At 42.0% G+C, this 24,889-nt stretch overlaps 1 protein-coding gene and 1 long non-coding RNA gene across 2 annotated transcripts in view; one reads left to right on the top strand and one right to left on the bottom strand.

The window, feature by feature from the left end:
* Positions 1–5,775, top strand: part of CDS1 (CDP-diacylglycerol synthase 1) — a 66,012-nt gene extending 60,237 nt beyond the window's left edge. Inside the window, exon 13 of the mRNA XM_021702344.2 lies at positions 2,992–5,775. Coding sequence (XP_021558019.1) covers positions 2,992–3,121 — 130 coding nt within the window. The 3' untranslated portion in view covers positions 3,122–5,775. The remainder of the gene's footprint in view (positions 1–2,991) is intronic.
* Positions 5,776–6,572: 797 nt separating this feature from the next.
* On the bottom strand, positions 6,573–24,061 carry LOC110591544. Its single transcript, XR_002481028.1, has 3 exons — positions 23,892–24,061; positions 7,153–7,278; positions 6,573–6,630 (listed from the first exon to the last, which is right to left on the bottom strand). It is a non-coding gene; the product is annotated as an uncharacterized LOC110591544 (long non-coding RNA).
* Between the last annotated feature and the right edge of the window lie 828 nt (positions 24,062–24,889).

Below are 24,889 nucleotides of genomic sequence, written 5' to 3'. Positions count from 1 at the left end.
ACTGTGATTTTTTTTTTTAAACTTTTATCTACTTATTTTAGAGAGAGAGCACAAGCAGGGAGGGGCAGAGGGAGAGAGAGAGAATCCCAAGCAGGTTCTATAGCCAGCATGGAGCCCAACTCGGGCCCAACCTCACGACCCTGAGATCATGACCTGAGCCAAAATCAAGAGTCAGACGCTCAACCCCTGAGCCACCCAGGCCCCTTCTCTCCCACTGTGATTGTAAATTTACTTACTCCTAGTCTGCCAGTTTTTGCTTTATGTATTTTGCGGTGGTTTTAGGTATATACACATTTAGGACTGTCCTATCTCCCTATTGAATCGCTTCTAATGTCATTCTATAACATCTATCTTTATATACCACTTGCTTAAAGCCTGTTTTGTTGGATATTAGAAGAATGGCATCAGGGGCACCTGGATGGCTCAGTCGTTGGGCGTCTGCCTTCAGCTCGGGTCATGATCCCGGGGTCGTGGGATCGAGCCCCACATTGGGCTCCCTGCTCAGCGGGAAGCGTGCTTCTCCCTCTCCCACTCCCCCTGCTTGTGTTCCCTCTCTCGCTGTGTCTCTCTCTGTCAAATAAATAGATAAAATCTTTAAAAAAAAAAAAAAAAGAAGAATGGCATCAGCCTTCTTTTGGTTAGTATTTATATAGTGTGCTCACGCTCTCTCAAATAAATAAATAAATCTTAAAAAAAAATAGTGTGTTTCTTTTCTAACAAGTATATAGCTTGATTTTAGTTTTTTTTTTAATAACTCAGATGACAACCTTTGTCTTTTTTTTTTAAAGATTTTTATTTATTTGAGACAGAGCAAGAGAGAGAGAGAGAGAGCGTGAGTTGGGGTGGGGGAGCGGCAGAGGGAGAGGGAGAAGCAGGCTTCCCACTGAGCAAGGAGCCTGATGTGGGACTTGATCCCAGGACCCTGAGATCATGACCTGAGCCAAAGGTGGGGCTTAATTGACTGAGCCATCCAGGCGCCCCCAACCTTTGTCTTTTTAGTTGGAGTGTCTAATCCATTTATATGGCAGTTTCTGATATATCTGCGCATTAGTAATTAATGTTTAAATCCTTAGAACTCTGGGGGCACCTGGGTGGCTTAGATGGTTAAGCGTCTGCCTTCGGCTCAGGTCATGATCCCAGGGTCCTGGGATCAAGCCCCGCGTCGGGCTCCCTGCTTGGTGGGGAGCATGCTTCTCCCTCTGCCTCTGCTGTTCCCCCTGCTTGTGCTCTCTCACTCTCTCTGTCAAATAAATAAATAAAATCTTAAAAAAAAAATTGGGAAAAAAAAAATCCTTAGAAGTCTTTTTTCAGATGGTGGCAGCTTTTAGGGCATTAACTCACTTTTTTTTTTTTTAACCTGCTATTCTCTCACTAGAGAGAAGTAATGCTGAGCCACGTTGTCTACCATTTGAAAGCAAATATTTAGACTATTAGAAATACAGGGCTAGTGCCAGGGTGCATCTAGCTGGGAGCACCTGCTGACATAATTTTGCATTTAGCTGAACTTGCTACAATACTCTTCCTTTTCTCTGTGGGCCCCTACTCTGGGTTTGGTAGGAAGTTGCTGAATCTTTTGAAGACATGTAAGACAAGCTGTGCCCTGCCTTGAGCAGACAGTGGCTGTGAGAGGCATCTGGCCGCACTTTTGGCAGATGAGCTGCGGCACGTGCACGAAGGTAACCCAGGGGGTGGCAAATCTGTGCTGTGGGTTTTTTAACCAAAGACTTCTGTTGTGATATCCCTATATAGCGGACATTTCTTTGTTGCTGGGTTTTCTATTTCCTATAATTCCATTTGAACTGAACAGTCCTAATCATAAATTTAGTTACCTGTGTAAATGTCTTTCTCAGAATTCGGTGCCCTTCTCCCATATATCATTTACATCTTGCTGTTTTCCATTGGATTTTACTAATCTCTCTTTACAAGAACTGAACCATAATCTGCTTTTCATATTCAAATGGACTGTAGAAATTGCAGAGAACAACACATCTGCATTAAAGTCTGAATTCGGTTCATTCGGAACGTGACAAAATAGCAGTGCAGAAGACCACACAGGTGTAAGCGGGTTGAGTTCTCGAGTCCTGTGGCGGGGGGTGGGGGGGGGTGGGGGGTGGGGAGGCTACGAACCCCTGACCGGACAAGGGAAAGGGTAAGAGTCCTGTTTAGCACCTTTTCCGATTCAAGGAGTCCAGTGCGACACGGAAGGGTGGGAAGGGGAGGCTGGGGCAGCTGCCGGGGGGAGATGCCCCTGGGAGAGAAGGGGGAGCGCGCTGCACCACTGCCTCCGCCTTGCTGCCTCAGCTCCCCTGGGCTCGCCTCCCCTCTCCTGGGACTGCTGGCAGGGGCTGAGGAGGGCAGGCTGTCCGCCTCCTTGTCCTCCCTTCAACGAGAAAGGACCCACTTTTGTTTCCTACATTGGGGTTCACCGAAGACTCTCTTTGGACAAAGGCTGTGGCATCTACTGCAGATCCCGGGTAGCAGCTTCAGTGCCGGGTCAGCACCTGTGTCCTGTCTCTCGAACATTCATAATACCCCAGGGGCACTTCTCGAGGTTTCTTTGAAGCTAAAAATTTAAAGTATATTTTCCTGCCCCCTTCTGGCTTCTCTTCATCCACCGGGACTTCTGCTCCTTTCCTTACGGGATGGTTTATGTGTCTTGACCAGTCAGGATTCATTCCCTGTTCCCACCTCTAACTCAGGTTGCCCCTTTGAGAAGCTTTGTAGAACTTAGATCTGCACCCCCTAGATTGCCTAGTGTTGTTCCTGCATTTTGTGTTTGTGCGTTCTTCCCAAATCTAGACTGTATGCCTCTCGGTGTCGAATATTTCCAGGGCTTTTTTTCCCTCTGACACTAACATTGGGCACTAAAGTGAGCTTGATCAAGTAAAGGTTGTTACTCTTAAGTGCATGATTTATTTTCAGTTGGGGGTATATGCTTCCTTTAGGTCTCTCAAAATAGCATGAACTTGGCCTTTTCTGCTTTGTTATCAGGGGCCCGAATCCCAGCAAAGTGCTTCAGCAGTTGTTGGTGCTTCAACCGGAACAGCAGTTAAATATATATAAAACCCTGAAGACTCATCTGATTGAGAAAGGAATCCTACAGCCCACCTTAAAGGTATAGCTGGATCCAGAAAGGGAAGGACTGACCATAAGGAGCTCTACAGAAAAGCACTGACAGATGAAATTTTGTAATTGTACAGAAAACTGGTTGAAAATGAAATAGATTGACGTTTTACAGACACGAATGTCTCTTCTCGAAATTACTGTGAATATTTAACACTTACTTGATCCAAGTTATAAAATAAGTAACAAATTATCAGCAAAAGATCCTGTACTTTTTCTAAAGTGTATTTTCTGATGTTAACTTCCTTCCCCAGACGTGCTAGGTTTCATAATGTAAAAGACTTGTGTTTTAGAGTCAAACAGGAAAAAAGTAAATTGAGGATGTCTTAAGATTGCATCTGGCATTGTGCCCTTTGCACAAATATTTACTTTTGTACTTGGAGCTGCTCTTAATTTTAACAAAGTGTTTTATGTAAGGCACAATAGGAAGTTCGTTCTCCTGTACTTCCTCCTCTTAGTCTGAAGTCCTTTCTGAAGGGCTGAGTTGGATCCAAAAAGAAAAAAAAAATGCTTGTCCATTTTTCAAAGTAAGTAAGTAATCATTTGCCAGGGGAAAACATTCCACTTTTAGGTAGGTTCAAAAAGAGCAGACATTAAACTCCACTCCTGATAAAATTTGGAAAAACATGACAGTTGCAAGAAAAACAAAGGAGAATTCTGCTATGGAGAACACAATGTACGCATCCTCCTCAGATTATCTCCACAGAAGACAATGATGCACGACCCAGGCCACCTCTTGGTGGAATTCTCTGCTTTTGCTTGTTTCCCAGTGAACTGGTTTCCATCAGTTCTGCAGCCTCAAGCACATAAGATCAATATAGAGGGTAGCGAGTAGGGGTGGTAGCTGACGCAGAGTGGGGGTGGGGGGGGGTGCTCCTCTGAGCCAGAGCGGCCCATCCCCGGAGGAGGCTCTGCATGCCTGTGTCCCAGGGGCTTCCCTGCTGGCGCCCTGGGTGTCTGCGGGACACTCACCTGGCAAGAAGGAAGATCTGCCTGCAGACTCAAGCCGCAACCAGCTCCCTGCTAACAGCTAATCTTTGCTTCCTTCCTATTTCACATCATGTCATGAAATCTGAGGACATCAGCTGATGATTTTTTTCTTCTGAGAGTGAAAATCAAGCAGAAGTGATTCTCATCAAGAACCAAAAGCACACGAATGCCAAACCTTTCCTCTGTGGGACTGGACACTGTAACCAGATAAGAAGTTTATTCTCATGGTGAATGTAAATAAGCTACAGCTGCTGTGTGTTCCCCATGACCGTATTTATTGTAGTGCAGGGAGTCTCCCGAAAATTGCCTAGTGCTCCTTGGCTAACTGTTCAGAGAGGAGAAAAACAGATTTTAAAGAATGTTTTGCTGATGAAAAGAGTAAATATTTTTGTTTAAATCAGAAACAGATTTCACTTATTTTAGATTTTCATTCTCCGACTATACCTGAAATAAAAGAGGACACATCTGCCTGGGATCCATGGATGGAAGTCTATAACTAGCAGCTTCATCATGTGCGCTACATGATTACAGTAGATCTACTTAAACTCGGTACCAAGAGTCTAATTTCTCAGTTTGGCCCGCACGCAGTCAATTCGTCCGCATGGGATGTGTACAGTCAGCATTATTTCAGACCATCCCGTGAAAACCTAGAATCGGCACTGAAAATGTTTTTACAGGAGGGAATGATTCCTTTTTAAAGTCAGGCTACCTACAGGTTTAATTTTCAGCATCTCTCATTTATATTTGCCTCATTAAAAGCGCCAAATGCTGATCAGAAAAGAATTTAGATTAGCAGAGGTTAAAAAATAAGAAGAAAAATTTGTCACAGGAGCTTACATTGAAAACTTGATTTGCACAATAAGAAAGAACTGCTTGGAGATACATGGTTCCCTCTGCATTTTTCTTTAAAGTGATTGGTGAGGCACGGCAGTGCAGAATTATAAGAGAGCATTACTGAATACATGTATTATAAAATCAGTCCTATTATAAACAAAATACAAAGCTAGAAATATTTGGGGTCACAGTAATAGCTTTCCTCAAATATACTTTTAGAGGTGGGTGTACATTATTCTATATGTAAAAAAGTAAATTCTTAATTTTAACAGAGCTCTGACGATTGACCTTTTTAGTGTACTTTTATAGCATGTATATTAAAATAGAATATATTTTAGCAAAAGATTGCCATAAAACCCTGACTTTGATCATTTTTATATTCGCACTGTGAAGAGAGCTTAAATTCCAGTGTAGGAATGTGGTGGCAGGAAAATAAAAGACTGGGGACTTCCTTCACAGTAATAGCTAATTGTTCCAAATTTGCTATTTTTGGAGGTACTCTACTTGTACTAATTGCTTGACTTTTTAACCTGTGGGATGCAAATGTTTCCTCAGTGCTTTTCCCCTTATGGTGGTACATATGCATTTACTGTCTGTGAATAAAAAGACCACACCTCTACCCCCCTCTCCCTTTTTGTTTCATTTGTATTCTCTCTTCCTTGGTACTTTTGGTTTGAAGACAGTATCACCTTATTCAGTGAAAAAGAAAAAAGTAGAAACAGTGGACATACATATACTGTATATGGATGGGAGATAGCTTATGATTTGTGTCAATAAGTTCTCTGAATCTTTTACTGAAACTGAGATAGGAAAATAAAATTGAAACAAATCACATTTTGACTCTGCTGTGCCACTTTCTCATTGGAGAAGAATCATTCGCTCGGTGTTTACAAAATGACCACAGCTGTGTAAACATTGCATCTCGTGTATATTCCATCACCAGAGTCTAAGAGTCTACAGTGACATCTTCAGGGCTGGGGTACATACTTCTGTGATGAGGGGACACATGTGTTTGTTGAAAGGTGATGTCCTCTTAACAGAAAGAGTACTGAATTTTTATATTTTCCACAATTTATAACGACACATTTACTTTTGTGAATCTCTGATCCGGTCCCCACCGGAGCTTTACGGTATATGGCCGCTGAATGGCATTGGTTTTGATCAGCCATTGTGTCCCCGTTGTGTGGCTCCAGCCCAGCACCCCTGAGGCCCTCGAGCTTCTGAACGGAAGAACGGGTTTGGAGTCCTAAGACCCAACTGTGCACATTTCTACTTGTCTTCCTTGGACAGCCCTTCCCTGCCCACCCCGGTTTTCATTTTGCATGACCCTGAAATGGATGTCATCCTTCCTAGTTCTTAGGGTTAAGGATTAGGTAAAAAAAATTCGTACGAATGTACCATGATTTGTGTCCAGCATAGAGGAGCTGATTTGTAATCCTTCGTTTCCTTTTCTTCCTATCTGCTCCTCTTCTGTTGCCCAGATCGAGTTAAAAGTGACAGCCTGGTAGAGCTGACCGAAAAGGTAACCACATTTGGCCACTTAGGATTTAGGTGATGTTAACATTAAGAGTTCCTTGAATGGTAGACAGCCTGTCCATTGGCTTTAGCAAACCTACGGCGTTTCCCAGACATCCAGCACGGGGCTTTGTCCTGGCACCAAGAACAAGAACTGTAGTTCTCCGCCTAGTCACAGAGATAGGGACAGAGACAGAGGTGAATGCCCTATGAGGTAGATGCCGATTGGGGCAGTGACAAATATATAAAGCAGAAGGGGAAATGGGAGACCAGCATTCTGGCCTCCACAGAGGATCTGTCACTCCTTAAGGAGGGGCTCTATTTGGGAATCTGTGTTGTGGCTGCAAATAAAAAGCAGGTCTAGACAAATGAACCCAAATCAGAAACCTGTCCTACCTTAATCCCATTGTCTTCCTTTTCCCGTGCCAACAGGGAGAACATTCTCAAATCATTAGATAACATCAAGAGTCATTTAGTAAGGGTTGATGAATGGAACGGTATTTGATAATGGCAAGTGAGTTTCTTAAAAGGAGCTGAGAAAATACAGCCTGGTTCTCTAATGTGTAAAAGGGATGTGGGTGGGTAGAGCAAAAGCCTTGTGGCCCAGGTAGAGAAAATCATTGAGGGACGGTCCACCCAAAGGTGTCCTCTCAGTGAGAGAATGAAATCTCCAACTGCAGTCAAACTTACAGCACAACGTATGGTTCCTGGGTGTGAGCTCTCAGAACCCCCTCTCCAGTGTGCGCCCAGCTTGAGTTTACCGGGTCCAGGTGGTATTCTGTTCAAGAATGTGTGATGTCAGGCTTGAGACAGGACCTAAAGGAGTGATAAGTTTGAGAACATTTTTGAGTGTTTTTGAGTAATCTATTACGTATAGTTTTGATCAGTTTTAATCTCAAAAGTTTGTGAGGAAAAGGAACCCAAAGGCTTCAGCTAGTGTAGCTAAGGCAGCTAACAACCGAATCATCAGCACTTCTATTTGGTTTTTCTTTTTCAACAGCTTTACTTATAACAGGTTCCAGTTTACACACCGTAACCCTGTGCAAGCATCACGACCTCCAGCTTGACACTATTTCCATCACTCCACAAAGTTCCCTGGTGCCCATTTGCACTTAATCCCCGCTCCAACCCCCAGGCTTCAGCAACTGCCGCTCTGCTGTCTGTCTCTAGAAATGTGCTTTTTCGGGACATCTCCTATAAAAGGAATCCTACAGTATATAGTGTTTTGCATCTGGCATAATATTTTTGCCTGTATCAGTACTTCATTCCTCTTTAGGAATACCATATTGTCCTGACCTACTCACCGGTTGATTGGCATTTGGGTTATTTCCAATTTGGGGTTCTTATGAAAAATGTTGCTGTGAATATTTGTGGACATGGCTTTGTGTGTTTGTGTCTCCATTTCTGTCAGTTTGTGTCACCATTTCTAAAGGTGGAATTGCAGGGTCATGTGATATTTATGTTTTAACTTCTAGAGAGATGGCCAAACTGTCCCAAGTGGCTGGGCAACCTTACAGTCCTGCCTGCAGTGTACGCAAGTCCCCGTTTCTCTACATCCTCACCAAAATCCAGCATGTCTGTTTCGTTTTTTTTAAGAGAGGGAGAGAAAGAGAGCGAGCGAGTGAGCATGCACATGTCGGGGAGGGGCAGAGGGAGAGAGCGAATCTTAAGCAGGCTCCACGCCCCTCGCAGGGCCTGATGTGGGGCTCAGTGATGTGGGACCCTGCACGGGTCTGGATTCCAGACCCTGAGATCATGACCTGAGCTGAAATCAAGATCAGAAGCTTAACCGACTGAACCACCCAGTTGCCCTGGCATATCCGTCTTTTTAATGATAGCCATTTTAGCTGGGATATAGAGGTATCTCAAGGTAGTTTTAGTTGCATTTCCCTATGGCTAACGGTGCTAAGCATCTTTTCATGTGCTTATTTGGCATTTGTATATCCTCCTTGATGAATTGTCCATTCATATCTTTGCCCATTTTTACATGGGATAGTTTTTCTTCGTATTGAGTTTAAGAGATCGCTATATATCCTGGATGCAAAACCCTTATCAGATACACGACTTACAATTATTTTCTCCCAGGCTGTGTTTTTTTGTCTTTTTGGTTTCTTTCTTTCTCTTTCTTTCTTCTTTCTTTCGTTCTTTTCTTTCTTTTTCTTTCCTTTCTTTTTCTTTCTTTTTTCTTCTTTCTTTTTCTTTCTTTTTTCTTTTTCTTTCTTTTTTTAATTCTTAAGACTTTTTTTTAAAAGCAGTTTAAAATTCACAGTAAAATTGAGGGGAAGGTATGGACATTTCCCATAAATCCTTTGCTCTGCACCCCCTTCCCCTCATCTGTCACCACATTCATAGCCTCCCTATTATTTACATCTCCAACCAGAGTCATACATGTGTTACAACTGATAAACTTGCACTGACCCATCATGATCACCCAAGTACATAGTTTACATTAGGGTTCATTTTTGGTGGTGTACATTATTTGGATTTGGAAAAAAGTATGATGCTATGTACCCATCACTGTGGTATTATAAAGAGTATTTTCACTGCCCTAAAAACTTCTTTGCTTCCCCTGTTCATTCCTCCCCATACCCATAACCCCCAATCTTTTCGGGAATCATAGTTTTGCCTTTCCCAGAATGTCCTACAGCTGGAATACAGTTGGAATCCCACAGGATGTAGCTTTTTTAGATGGGCTTCTTTCACTCAGTAGTATGCATTTAAGCTTCCTCCATGGCTTTTCATGGCTTGATAGTTCATTTCTTCTTAGTGCCAAATGATACTACATTGTCTGGATGTACCACAGTTTAACCATTCACCAACTGAAGGATATCTTGCTTGCTTCCAAGTTTTGGCAATTATGAATAAAACTGCTGTAAACATCAGTGTGCTATAAATACCAGGTTTGGGGTGGACATCATTTTTCATCTCCCTTGGATAAATATCAGGAATTGTAGTTTCTGGAAAATATGGTAGAAGTATGTTCAACTTTGTAAGAAACTGCTAGGCTGTCTTGCAACATGACTATACCATTTTGCATTCTTAACCAGCAGTGAATGAGAATTCCTATTGTTCAACATCCACGCCAGCATTTGGTTTTGTTGATTGATGTTCTGGAGTTTAGGCATTCTAGTAGGTATGTATAGTGTTTTAACTTACATTTCCCTAATGATGTGTGTTGTGGAGCATCCTTTTTTTTTTAAGACAAGAAGTTTATTTAAACAACAAGACAACAAGACTTGAAGGGGAAATGATCTAGGATTCATTTAGAGTAATTTATCCCTATTTAAAGACAGATTGCCCTACATGCAACAGCTACAGACAAGTTATAACATTGTCCCTGGTTTTATAGGGATCAATGAAAAACATTAAAATTCTCCAATTGAACAAGGTATGTAAGGATTTTTATGTTGTTCTTTTTTTGTTAAAGAGTGAGAGCAAAGTAACTTACTGGAATATAAAGACAAGAGCTGAATGAGCATGCCTTGAATGGAGAGAAGGGGTATTTTCACAGAACCAGTATTTTCCCCATCCCATCTCCATTTGACGTTGATCAAAACATACCATTGGCCATTTTGTTACAAAAATGCAATATGCTTGTGCACATACAGTTACTTTATAATAAAGGAATGGGGAAGGAAAAAATGAAGGAATAGAGAAAACTCTGTTGTAGTGGCCAGGATGTGGTGGGGCCAAATTGCAGTTTTCTACCTGAGAATGTCATCTTGGTCTGGAGGAGCAGAGTTCTGCAGGAAAAAAGTAGCAGGTTCCCTTCTCAGTGGACACCTCCTGTCTGCTGCTGGAACACATCAACCGTATCTTCATCCTCCTTCTCCGACTGTGCGGTGTGTCTGTTTCATTGACTGGCTCAGGGAATCAGAATCTGAGTTGCCTCATTGACAAACCCTTTCCAAGTAGCAGCAACCCAACTTGCTTCAGACGTCAGCAGGTTTCTGATTCTGTATGAGAAATGAGCATACTGCTGTTTTCAGCCGCTGAAATCAATCTGGAATATGAAAAATCCCTGGGCTCTTTGTTGGCCATGGTGAGTACCAGAGTCTCCCCAGCTGCCGCTTCACAGAGAGGTACTGGGTCCGCACCCAGCGAGCACACGAGCGGCCGCCGGAGCATCTCCTCACAGGCTGTCATCCGTCTCTCTTCCCTGGTGAGACGCCGGGGAAGGTTTTTGGCCCATTTTTTAATGGGCTTGTTTACTTTTTTTTTTTTTTAAGATTTTTATTTATTTGAGAGAGAGAGAGAACATGAGCAGAGGGAGAGGGAGAAGCCGACTCCCCGCTGAGCAGGGAGCCCCCTGTGGGGCTTGATCCCAGGACCGCAAGATCATGACCTGAGCTGAACGCAGTCGCTTGACTGACTGAGCCACCCAGGCACCCGGGTTGTTTTCTTACTGTTAAGAGTTCTTGTATATTTTGGATGACAGTGCTTTATCACGTGTCTTTTGCAAATATTTTCTACCAGTCTGTGGCATGTTTTCTCATTCTCTTGACATTATCTTTTGCAGGACAGAAATTTTATTTTATTTTTTAAAGATTTATTTACTTATTTAGAGGTATGTGTGCAGGGGACGGGAAGGGGAGAGGGGCAGAGGGAGAGAGAAACTTCAGCAGGCTCCCTGGTGAGCCCGACTTGGGGCTTGATCTCACGATCCTGAGATCACGACCTGAGACCTAAGCTGAAACCAAGAGTCAGTCACTCAACTGACTGTGCCACCCAGGCCCCCCCCCCCCGAAATTTTAATTTTAGTTAAGTCCAGCTTATCAATTCCTTCTTTCATGAATTGTGCCTTTTGATGTAGTAACTATGATGTAACAACAACTTAGATGTAATCATTGCCATACCCAAGGTTATCTAGGTTTTCTATGTTATATTCTAGTCTTATAGTTTTGCACTTTGCATTTAGGTTTATGAGCCATTTTGAGGTAATTTTTGTAAAAGGTATAACATTTGTCTCTACATTCTTTTTTTTTTTCTGCATGTGGATGTCCAGTTATTCCACCACCCTTTGTTATCTTTGCTCCATTGTATGGCCTTTGCTCCTTTGTCAAAATCAGTTGTGACTATAAATGTGTTTCTACTTCTGAGCTCTGTGTCCCGTTCCATTGATCTGTAGGTTTATTTTTTTGTCACTACCACACTGTCTTGATTATTGTAGCTATAAGTCTTACTTACAGCTTACTATATGTAAGCTTATGACTTATAACTTATTATATGTAAGTCTTCAAGTTGGGTAGTGTCAGTCTTCCAACTTTGTTCTCCTATAATATTGTCAACTGTTCTGGTTCTTTTGCCTCTTTATATAAATTTTAGAATCAGTTTATTGATATCCACAAAACAATTTTCTGGGACTTTAACTGGGATTGCATTGAGTGTATAGATCAATTTGGGAAGAACTGATATTTTGACAATATTGAGTCTTCCTATCCATGAACATGGAATATCTCTCCACTTATTTAGTTCTTTGATTTTGTTCATCAGAATTTTGAGATCTTGTACATACTTTGTTAGAGTTATACCTAAGTATTTCATTTTGGAGGATGCTCATGTAAATATAGCATTGCAGTTTTAATTTCAAGTTCTACTTGTTCATTGATGGTATATAGGAAAATTATTGGCTTGTGTATATTATCCTTATATCCTGCAATTTTTTTATACTTGCTTATTAGTTTCGGGTTTTTTTCTTCAATTTCTTTTGACTTTCTACATATGATCATGTCATCTGCCAACAAAGACAGTTTTATGCCTTTTCAGACTGTATATTTTTATTTCTTTTTCTTGTTGCATAAGCTGGAATTTCCAGTATGATTTGAAAAGGAGTGGTGAGTGGGGACATCCTTGCCTTGTAACTGATCTTAGTGGTAAAGCTCTGAGTTTCTCACCATTGGGTATGATGTTAATTGTAGGGTATTTATAGATAGTCTTTATCAAATTGAGGATGTTCCCCTCTATTCCTAGTTTATTGGGAGTTATACCACGAATGTGCGTTGGATTTTGTAAAGTTCTATTTTTGCATCTGTTGATATTTATGAATTTCATTTTTAGCCTACTGATGTGATGGCTTACATTAATTTTCAGATAATTAGCCAGTCTCATGTTGCATACTTGGGATAAGTCCCACTTGGTTATGGTGTATAATTCTTTTTATACATTGTTGGATTTGATTTGCTAATTTTTTTTTTTTAGAATTTCTGCATCTAATATTCACGACAGATAATGGCCTATAGTTTTCTTGTAATGTCTTTGTCTGGTTTTGGTATTAGGGTAATCCTGGCCTCCTAGAATGAGTTAGAAAGTATCTGCATCTAATCTCCAAAAAAGATTGTAGAGAACAGATAGAATTTGTTTCTTAAATGTTTGTTGGAATTCACCAGTGAACCCATCTAAGCCTGGTGCTTTCTGTTTTGGAAGGATATTAATTATTAACTCAATTTCTTTAATAGATATAGGCCTATTCAGACAATTTGGCAATTTGCTTTTGCAAATTGTGTCTTTCGTGGAATTGGTCCATTTCATCTAGGTTATCAAATTTGTGGACATAGAGTTGTTAATAGTGTTCCTTTATTATTATTTTAATTTCCATAGGATTTGTAGTGATGTCTTCTCTTTTCTAATATTAGTAATCTGTATCCTCCCTCCTTCTTTCTCTCTTTTTGTAAATAGCCTGGCTGAGGCTTACTGATTTTATTGATCTTTCCAAAGAACCAGCTTTTGGTTTCACTGATTTCTGTATTGATTTTGTTTTTCAATTACACTGACTTCTGCTCTACATTTTCTTTTCTTTTCTCCTTTTGCTTATTTTGGATTTAATTTGCTCTTCTTTTTCTATTTTCTTAAGCTGGAAATGGTAATTGATATTTGATATTTTTCCCAATATATGCATTCAATGGTATACATTTCTGTCTAAGAACTGCTTTCACTGCATCTCACAAATTTTGATAAGTTGTGTTTTCATTTTCATTTAGCTCAAAATATCTTTAAATTTCTCTTGAGATTTCTTTTTGGCTAGTGTGATCTCCATGTATTTTGGGATTTTCCTGCTAATGATTTCTAGTTTAATTCCTTAGTGGCCTGAGAGCAGACATTGTATGATTTCTAGCCTTTTAAAATTATTAAGATGTATTTTATGATCCAAAACGTGGTCTGTCATGGTGAATGTTCCATGCAAGCTTGAGAAGCATGTGTATTCTGCTGTGGTTGGGTGAAATAGTCTATAGATGTCAGTTATATCCAGGTGATTGATGGGGTTGAGTTCAACTATATCCTAGCTGATTTTCTGCTTGCTAGATCTGTTCATTTCTGATAGTGTCATGTTGAAGTCTTCAACTCTGATAGAATTTCTAGGAGAAACAGATGAATGCACTACCAGTTTTTGCCTCACATAGTTTGACACTCAGTTGTTAGGTGCATGGCTTGATTTTTATTTTCTTAATGGTGTCTTTTGAAGTTTGATGCCTTTTAATTTTGAATATATTCTGTTGATCACTTTTGCCTGTTGAGGATACTGTGGGCAGTGTCAAGGTCAGCCAGGAGTATGTAGATCAGCGAGACCTCCAGGTCTCCACTGTGCATGGGCATAGCCTCATCCAAGAATATGCTTGACTCAACCACACAATTCCAGGCTTATGGGGCCATTAGCTCACCCCACTCACTCTGCTGAGATGGCCATTTCCACTGACAGCTTTACTGGGTTCAGGTTTCATCCACTGTTTCAAATCTAGTGAGTCCTCTTGGACTGCTGGGGTCCTCATCGTTCTGTCATGCTCTGACCAAACCTGCATGTCAACTAAGCTGGCAGGGGAACGGGAGTAGCCCGGGGGAAGAACTGCAAAGACTTGCACTGTGCAGCACTTGTTAAAGCATAGATGCCTCTCAGATTGTTGTAGATCTTTCTTCGATTTCCAGAGCAGTGAAATAATCAATTTTGTTCAGCTTTATAGACCCTTTTTGGGGAGAAGTTATACCAGTTTCTCCCTCAGCCATAGCTAGAAATCTGACATTGGCAATTCTATTTTAAAGCAAGAAGAGAAGAGAGGTCTTGATTCAAATATGGCATCCTCAGCTGAGAAATAGTGACCAAGTGTACACACTAATATTAAAAAAATAATAAAAAATAAATAAATAAGTAAATAAATAAAACCAGTGCCTAAAGAACTTCTTATAAATTCTAAATGACAGCTTTCAGATACACCCTCCTGTCCTCAAAAGAATTTCCGGGTTACTTGGGGAGACATTGTTGAAGGTGCTGTGAATGTGGTCTCTACAGGAAGGGCCCCTCACCTGGCTGGATCTAGGGAGGGAAGGATGAGGAGAAGTGGCAGGAAAAACCCAAAGAGGAACAGAGACTCTGGTGCATTCAGAGGCTGCTGATGCAGGCTGTCACCTACTTTCTTACCAGATACCTACTTGAAGGTATATTGGAAAGTGGCTTGTCTTGGAAAGAGACATTCTAATGAGGGCCTGTACGTGACAAGGAGGAGGAGTGTCGGTTGGTTGGTGCTGTTCCCTGAGAGTAAAAACCGACTGGATACATTGCTGGAGGGAATGTAAAATGGAACAGTGGTTTTGGAAAACAGTTTGGCAGTTCCTCAAAATGTTAAATGTAGAGTTATCATATGATCCTGCAATTCTACCCAAGAGAAGTCAAGTGCCCGTTCACACAAAAACCTGTACATAAATGTTTACAGCAGTGTTATTCACAAATAGTGAAAAAGTGGAAGCAACATCAAGTGGTAAATGAGTGAAGTGTAATATATGCATGCAGTGGGCTAAGACTCAGCAATAAGAAGGAACAAAGTTCTGATCCATGCTACAATATGGATGAATCTCAAACACATGTTAATGGAAATAAGACAGTTACTAAAGACCACATATTGCTTGCCTCCATTATACAAAATGTCAGAACAGGCAAATCTGTAGACAGGAAGTAATTCGTGGTTGCTAGGGGTTGGGGACAGGGAGGATGGGAAGTGACTGCTCATGGTATGAGGTTTCTTTTGGGGTAATATGCTCTAAAATCACATTGTGGTGATAGTTGCACAACTCTGTAAACGTACTAAAACCTACTGAGTCGTACACTGTAAATTGGTGAATTTTATAGTATGCTGGTTATAGCTCAATAAAATGGTTTAAAAATCTGATTTAGGAATCTGTAATGATGGGATCTGCAGGGGAGGCTATTCTGGGCCTTGGGAGGATCAGGGAAGGGCTGCCAGATGGTTCCATGATGGGACCTCCACAACAGGTCCCACTTCTGTGAATTGTCTGATAGGCAGCCAAGGGGTGGGGCCTGCACTGGAATATTTAAACCTCCCCAGTAGGTGGGACTAGAAGGAGGGCCGGCTTTCTTCTCTGGTGTTGCTGCAAAGACCCTAAGGCTTCTACCCTGGGCTGGCAGGCAGCCGGCTCTCCCCATAGAGAGAGGGTGCCTTGCTCAAAGGTGCCCTCAAGAGCTGAGGAAATTTGAATGTTTAAGATCAAACCCTAGTGAGAGTTTGAAACACAAATACCCGGCATGTGGTCTATGAAAGCTCAAATTCAACACATGAAAGGATTTAAGCCTTCCCGCAAAGCAGATTACACTAAGGTGGAAGATCCACATTATGCTAGGTGCAATAAGCCAGTCACAGAAGGGCAGAGACTGTAGGATTCCCCTTAGGTGAGGTCTCTCCAGAATTCGGACGCCTAGGAGTGGAGAGCAGCAGGGTGCTTGCAAGGGGCGGGGTGAGGGGGAACGGAGAGATGCTGTTCGACAGGCATAAAGCTTCAGTTGTGCAGGACGGTCAAGTCTAGGGGTCTGCTGTGCAACACCGGTCTGACGCTAACAAGATGGGATTGTACGCTTCAGCATTTGTCAAGAGGGTAGATGTCAGGTTAAATAGTCTTCCTACAGGAATACAAACAAAAGCTAAAAATTAGTTATAGATTTCTGGGGCGCCTGGGTGGCTCAGTCGTTAAGCGTCTGCCTTCCGCTGGGGTCATGATCCCAGGGTCCTGGGATCGAGCCCCACATCTGGCTCCCTGCTCAGCAGGGAGCCTACTTCTCCCTCTCCAGCTCCCCCTGCTTGTGTTCCCTCCCTCGCTCTCTCTGTCAAATAAATACAATCCTTAAAAAAAAAAAAAAAAAAAAAAAAGATTGCTAAATGTCGGTCGGTAGGCTGCCTCTAATTCTTTCACTCAGCAAATTCACCGAGCAGCTACTCTCCCTGCCAGCCACAGCTGTGGCCAGAACAGACGCCAATCTCCGCCTCCGTGTAGCCTGCGCTCCCCCGGGGGGACGCCGTAGGGCAGACTGCGGGAGATGCTCCAAGGAAGAGCAAAGAGAGAAAGGCGATAATGGAAAAGTTAGGGGCCGGCCAACTGAGATACCGCAGGTTGGTCAGAAAAGACACCCTTGGAAGGTGACGCTTGAAGACTTGAAGCGGGTGAGGGAGGAAGAGGGGTACAGCGGGGTTAGGATCCTCACGGGCAGCGGCGATGGGGGTGGGTGGGGGGGGAGGGCACGCAGGCAGGGCCCACCGCGTGAGGGGGCTCCTGCCCGGATTCGAGCAGCGGGGATGCGCAGGCCCACTGCTGCTCCTCGGTTGGGAAGCACAGAGGCAGGCGAAGGCGGCAGCAGCCAGGCCTCAAGCTAGCGGTGGGAATGGTGTTAGGGAGAATTCACGCACGCTGCCTCTCAGCAAGTTTAAGCCCGGGCGGGAGTGCCCACATTCCAGAGGGGCCGCAGGAAAATCGTGGGGTAATGCCTCCCTAGAACCCGGCGGGCGGGCAAGCGGGAGAATACTTGCCAAAGGCCAAAACCCAGCCCAGAGGGAAACCAATCCAGACAATGTTCTGGTAAGGCTTTGTATTATATATAACTTAGAAGAACATGAATTCAATTCATATCAAAGATGAGATGACAAAATAACAGAGTGATACGTCTGAAGACTGCGGAGCTAAGAAAACAAATGCCAAGAGGGTGTCATTCTTACTGCCTTAGAAACACTGAGAAGTAGAACAGACTTCCTGAAAATCGAGTTACAGATACCTACATGAAGGCAAGCCTTTTGTTCATGGCTAGAAAGTTCTTGAAGAGGGCAGTCATGTCATTTTTCTATCATCCTGAAGGCCCAGTGGCAGAGGTACCAGCAGGAACAAAAACTACCTTTGGAGAAGGCAAAACACATCCACGTGGGTGGACCCAAATTTGAGCCAGACACATACTTGAAAGCATTGCTTTGATAGATCTGTTTCTTCCTTTTGGCAGAATCAGCCTGCAGAGCCCGGCTGTGATGATCCTTAACTTTACAAAGACTCCTTAGGTTGACTTTTGCTCTAGGGTTTGTTTCTAATGAGGTTGCAAAAGAGTGGCTCCCTTTTGTGAATAGCAATAGCACTTGGGGGGCGCCTGGGTGGCTCAGTCTGTTAAGCGTCTGCCTTTGGCTCAGGTCATGATCTTAGGGTCCCGGGATCGAGTCCTGCATTGGGCTCCCTGCTCAGCGGGGAGTCTGTTTCTCCCTCTCGCTCTGCTCCTTCTCCCCCCACCCCCCGCTCATTCTCTCTCTCAAATAAATAAAATCTTTAAAAAAAAAAAAAAAGAAATAGCACTTAGGGTATAGCTTTGGTTTGAAATTTGAAGTAGTGCTTGAGGGCAAGTTAATAAATAAGTCGTTTGTCTTTAAATAACTGCCAGCTTGCCCCTTTCCTTAGTAGAGCAGGAAGTGTGACAGCTGAAGGCCAAGGCTGAAGTTCTAGTGTTTTATTTTCTCAATAAAGTAAGGCATGATTTTGCACAGATGATACTGAAAAAAAAAATCCTAAGGACATTTTCACTGCAGTCACCATAAACAAACAAACGAAAAAGGAAAATGCAAACTGGGAACTGTTAGTAAAGAGTGTGGGCCTGGACGTCAGAGGTGAGGGGTGGAGCAGAGAAGGAAACCCAGCCCCAGCAAACCCCTCTCTGAATCCCTTTCCTTTTGCGTTAAATGAGCGTCTGGGCAGGTGATTTCTCAGGCCTCTTCCCACACCTAACATTCTGGGTGCTGTGCATCTAACTGAAGGTTAACCACCTGCCAGTGGCTTTATTTAGGCTTTTAGAAATGTTTTAGGGCATTCCTTTTATGTTCCTATTCCCACACTGACACAATATATTGAGAACATACATGTCTCAGGCACATGTCCCATATCTACGTCACCTGATTTAATTCTTATAACAATTCTCTGGGGGCAGGTATCATAATACAAAACTTACAGGTGAGGTGAGGAAACTCAAATGCAGAAAGAGAGCCCAATTTCACAGTAAGTAGTAGGGTGGGAACTGAACCCCCAGACCGACTCTCTGCCACCATGCTCCTCACCAGTGTATTACACTTGGTAGAACTGTATCTAGCAGGAAAATTTTTTTTTTTTTTTTTGACAGAGAGAGAGAGAGTGCAAGCACAAGCAGGGGGAACAGCAGACAGAGAGGGAGAAGCAGGCTCCCCACTGAGCATGGAGCCTGACTTGGGACTCCATCCCAGGACCCTGGGATCATGACCTGAGCTGAAGGCAGACACTTAACCAACTGAGCAACCCAGGAGCCCCTGAAAATATTACTTTTTTTTACTTGATCAAAATGTGAAAGTCTTGACTAAAGAACTGACTAACAAAGAGACGAATTAGAGTTCTTTCCAACTTTCCTCTTGTGATTGAGTTCTAGTTGGAAAGAACTCAAATACATGGAGGCTAAAGAGCATCCTACTAAAGAATGAATGGGTCAACCAGGAAATTAAAGGAGAATTAAAAAAATTCATGGAAACAAATGAAAATGCAAACACAACTATTCAAAATCTTTGGGATGCAGCAAAGGCAGTCCTAAGAGGAAAGTATATAGCAACACAAGCCTTTCTCAAGAAACAAGAAAGGTCTCAAATACACAACCTAACCCTACACTACTAAAGGAGCTGGAGAAAGAACAGCAAATAAAGCCTAAACCCAGCAGGAGAAGAGAAATAATAAAGATCAGAGCAGAAATCAATGAAATAGAAACAAAAGAATAGTAGAACAGATCAACGAAACTAGGAGCTGGTTCTTTGAAAGAATTAATAAGATTGATAAACCCCTGGCCAGACTTATCAAAAAGAAAAGAGAAATGACCTAAATAAATAAAATCATGACTGAAAGAGGAGAGATCACAACCAACACCAAAGAAATACAAACAATTATAAGAACTTATTATGAACAACTATATACCAGCAAATTAGATAATCTGGAAGAAATGGATGCATTCCTAGAGATGTATAAACTACCAAAACTGAACCAGGAAGAAATAGAAAACCTGAACAGACCTATAACCACAGAGGAAATGGAAGCAGTAATCAAAATCTCCCAACAAACAAAAGCCCAGGGCCTGATGGCTTCCCAGGGGAATTCTACCAAACATTTAAAGAATTAATACCTATTCTTCTGAAACTGTTCCAAAAAATAGAAATGGAAGGAGAACATCCAAACTCGTTTTATGAGGCCACCATTACCTTGATCCCAAAACCAGACAAAGACCCCATCAAAAAAAATTACAGACCAATTACCTTGATGAACATGGATGCAAAAATTCTCACCAAAATACTAGTCACTAGGATCCACCAGTACATTAAAAGGATTATTTACCACGACCAAGTGGGATTTATCCCTGGGCTTCAAGGTTGGTTCAACATCCGCAAGTCAATCAATGTGATACAATACATTAATAAAAGAAAGAACTAGAACCATATGATCCTCTCAATAGATGCAGAAAAAGCATTTGACAAAGTACAGCATCCTTTCTTGATCAAAACTCTTCAGAGTATAGGGATAGAGGGTACATAACTCAATATCATAAAAGCCATCTATGAAAAACCCACAGCAAATATCATTCTCAATAGGGAAAAACTGAGAGCTTTCCCCCTAAGGTCAGGAACACGGCAGGGATGTCCACTATCACCACTGCTATTCAACATAGTATTAGAAGTCCTAGCCACAGCAATCAGACAACAAAAAGAAATCAAAGGCATCCGATTTGGCAAAGAAGAAGTCAAACTCTCACTCTTTGCAGATGATATGATACTTTATGTGGAAAACCCAAAAGACTCCACCCCAGAACTGCTAGAACTCATACAGGAATTCAGTCAAGTGGCAGGATCTAAAATCAATGCACAGAAATCAGTGGCATTCCTATACACCAACAACGAGACAGAAGAAAGAGAAATTAAGGAGTCGATCCCATTTACAATTGCACCCAAAACCATGAGATACCTAGGAATAAATCTAACCAAAGAGGCAAAGAATCTGTACTCACAAAACTATAGAATACTCATGAAAGAAATTGAGGAAGACACAAAGAAATGGAAAAACGTTCCATGCTCATGGATTGGAAGAACAAATATTGTGAAGATGTCAATGCTACCTAGAGCAATCTACACATTCAATGCAATCCCCATCAAAATACCATCCACTTTTTTCAAAGAAATGGAACAAATAATCCTAAAATTTGTATGGAACCAGAAAAGACCCCGAATAGCCAGAGGAATGTTGAACAACAAATGCAAAGCTGGTGGCATCAAAATTCCGGACTTCCAGCTCTATTACAAAGCTGTCATCATCAAGACAGTATGGTACTGGCACAAAAACAGACACATCGATCAGTGGAACAGAATAGAGAGCCCAGAATGGACCCTCAACTCTATGGTCAACTACTCTTCAACAAAGCAGGAAAGAATGTCCAATGGAAAAAAGACAGTCTCTTCAACAAATGGTGTTAGGAAAATTGGACAGCCACATGCAGAAGAATGAAACTGGACCATTTCCTTACACCACACACAAAAATAGACTCAAAATGGTTGAAAGACCTAAATGTGAGACAGGAGTCCATCAAAATCCTAGAGGAGAACACAGGCAGCAACCTCTTTGACCTCAGCTGCAGCAACTTCTTCCTAGAAACATCACCAAAGGCAAGGGAAGCAAGGGCAAAAATGAACTATTGGGACTTCATCAGGATAAAAAGCTTTTGCACAGCAAAAGAAACAGTCAACAAAACCAAAAGACAACCGACAGAATGGGAGAAGATATTTGCAAAGACATATCAGATAAAGGGCTAGTATCCAAAATCTATAAAGAACTTATCAAACTGAACACCCAAAGAACAAATGATCCAATCAAGAAATGGGCAAAGAAGACATCCAAATGGCCAACAGACACATGAAAAAGTGCTCAACATCACTCGGCATCAGGGAAATCCAAATCAAAACCTCAATGAGATACCACCTCACATGAGTCAGAATGGCTAAAATTAACAAGTCAGGAAATGACAGATGTTGGCAAGGATGTGGAGAAAGTGGAACCCTCCTACACTGTTGGTGGGAATGCAAGCTGGTGCAGCCACTCTGGAAAACAGTATGGAGGTTCCTCAAAAAGTTGGAAATAGAGCTACCATACGACCCAGCAATTGAACTACTGGGTATTTACCCCAACAATATACATGTAGGGATCTGAAGGGGTATGTGCACCCCGATGTTTATAGCAGCAATGTCCACAATAGCCAAACTATGGAAAGAGCCCAGATGTCCATCAACAGATGAATGAATAAAGAAGATGTGGTATACACACACACACACACACACACACACACACACACAGGAATATTATGCAGCCATCAAAAGGAATGAGATCTTGCCATTTGCAATGACGTGGATGGAACTGGAGGGTATTATGCTGAGTGAAATAAGTCAACCAGAGAAAGACATGTATCATATGATCTCACTGATATGAGGAATTCTTAATCTCAGGAAACAAACTGCAGGTTGCTGGAGTGGTCGGGGGTGGGAGGGATGGGTTGGCTGGGTGACAGACATTGGGGAGGGTATGGGCTATGTGAGCACTGTGAATTGTGTGAGACTGTTGAATTGCAGACCTGTGCCTCTGAAACAAATAATACATTATATGTTAAAAAAAAAAAAAAGATAGCAGGAAGGGAAAAATGAAGGGGGGAAATCAGAGGGGGAGATGAACCATGAGAGACGATGGACTCTGAAAAACAAACTGAGGGTTCTAGAGGGGAGGGGGGCGGGAGGACGGGTTAGCCTGGTGATGGCACGTATTGAACAGAGCACCGGGTGTTATATGCAAACAATGAATCATGGAACACTACATCAAAAACTAATGATGTAATGTATGGTGATTAACATAATAAAAAAAATTAAAAAAAAAAAGACATTAGAAACTCCAATGCTTCAGAGATGCATTCTCGGTCTTTGTGTTGCTTAGAGCTGAGGACGTGGTGGTATTCCAATGGCCGAGTGTGGCCGCCAACAGCGGGGCCTGGTCTTGCACTTGGCAGGTTTCAGTGGGAGCCCAGTTGGAAGCCCCAGGCCTATGATGAGGAATACTGTTCCCAAATGAGATTGCATGCAACATGCTTCTTGACAATTTGGGTTCCTTGGACCAATGCTTCTGAAAGTCTGGTTCACAGAGCCCTGGGAGTTCTGAGTGCCTTTTGCGGAATGTGCAATATTAGACTATTTTCATAATATACTACAAATGTTACTTGCACTGATATTTGTACTGAACTAAGGTGCAGAAGCAATGGTGGGTAAAACTGCTGGAATCAACACACACACACCAAGCCAGGGGCACCAAACTGCTGGTTAGGATCACGATACTCTTTATCTCAAGCACTTGCTAAAAAAAAAAAAAAAAAAAAAAAAAGTGCTATTTCGCTTAAGCGTGTCTTTAGAGAAGCAGTAAAAATTGCTACTTTTATTAGATCTTGAAATTTAAGTTGTGTGACACAAACTGAGAAGTACCCATAAGGCACTCGCATCCCGGAGCACAACGTTGGTCTGGAAGAAAAGCACCGTGGTAATTGAGTTGTGAGCTGAACTAGCTGCTTGCCTCACCGCACACCAGGTTTACTTAAAAGAACTGACAGATTGTGGTTCTTGGGCAGAGATTTTCTTGAACTTAACGAAGTTAGCCTGTTGCTTCAAAAACAGCGAACTATTTATTGCCAATGATAAAATTTTAGGTTTTAAGCCAAAATTCTACTAGAAAACGCGTCTCCATCACTCTTTGGCTTAGAATTTCCCGAGGCTGCTGGTGATACTTCGAAGTTATGTATTATTATTAAAATATTTATTTTGTAGCGCAGTATGTCAACACGTGGACGATCTCTACACACGTCAGTTGGAGCAGTGATGTAGTTGACTACTATGTCGGTGACCCAATATTGTCTAAATGACCAGTGCACGCTATAAATTATGCACGGGTAAATGCTGGATTCACCATGCAAGACAGACCAAAAGTTCACCGATGTGGTTCCAGATGCTATACAGTAATCAAACTTTAAGAAACAAACTATTATCTTTAAAAAAACAATAATCTGGATAGGCTATTAATATATCCCCCCCTTTCCAACCACATACCTGTGTGAGGCTGGATTTTCCTCATATGCTTCGACCAAAATGAAGTATCCCAAGATGGAATGTAGAAGCAGATGGGAGAATCCACCTGTGTTCAATTAAGCCAGACATTAAAGAGATTTGCAAAATTGTAGAACAATTCCACTCTTCACTAATTCTTTTTTTTTTTTTTTTGGCTTGGAAGGTTTTTCCCCATAGAAATATATAATTGATGTTAATATATAATGGTTTTATCATTGTTATTTTAAAATGAATTAACATATATTTTTAAAATTTGTTTTGATTTCTAATACAATGACTCTTGATAGATGCAAACCACATAAACAGAAGTGTGGGGGTCCTTGACAGTTTTTAAGGACCAAAAGGTCCTAAAACCAAGAACGAAGTGCAATCTTAACCCCTCCCTGCTCCTGGCAGCCAGGGACACATGAAAACCTGACGCTGGGAGCTATTTCAACAGGGGCTTCTCAAGTTCACAAGTGGGAGTGGCTGCAGCCTTGGGCCCTCAACTCGTATTTCAGGGCTCTCCAAAACACCATGCTGGCTGCCAGCATGGGAGCTCAGCTTGCTGCCATTCTAGCAAAAGTCAAAAGGAACAGTAAATAAAAAAGAGCTTTGCAATGTGAGGAAAATGAGAATAGCAGTAAGGAGACTAAGTCAATGCTAGACCACTTCTGCTGGCCTGCCTCTTCTCCGATGCTCCAAAGGGGCTAAAATGAGGGGTGCATGTGTCATTTTATTGGAGAGGAGAAGCAAATTGCAGAAAAGGGACTTAGTGATCATTTGCATGTTTCTCCTCTAAATCCTGAATTTTGGGGCGTTTGGGTGGCTCCGTTGTTAAGCATCTGCCTTCAGCTCAGGTCATGATCCCAGGGTCCTGGGATTGAGCCCCGCATCGGGCTCCCTGCTCAGCAGGAAGCCTGCTTCTCCCTCTCCCACTCCCCCTGCTTGTTCCCTCTCTTGCTATATCTGTCAAATAAATAAAATCTTAAAAAAAAAAA

Source organism: Neomonachus schauinslandi, chromosome 2 (assembly GCF_002201575.2).
Source record: "Neomonachus schauinslandi chromosome 2, ASM220157v2, whole genome shotgun sequence".
NCBI lineage: Eukaryota > Metazoa > Chordata > Mammalia > Carnivora > Phocidae > Neomonachus > Neomonachus schauinslandi.
The sequence above is the reverse complement of the archived record's forward strand: the minus strand, read 5'-3'. Positions and strand labels throughout refer to the sequence as shown.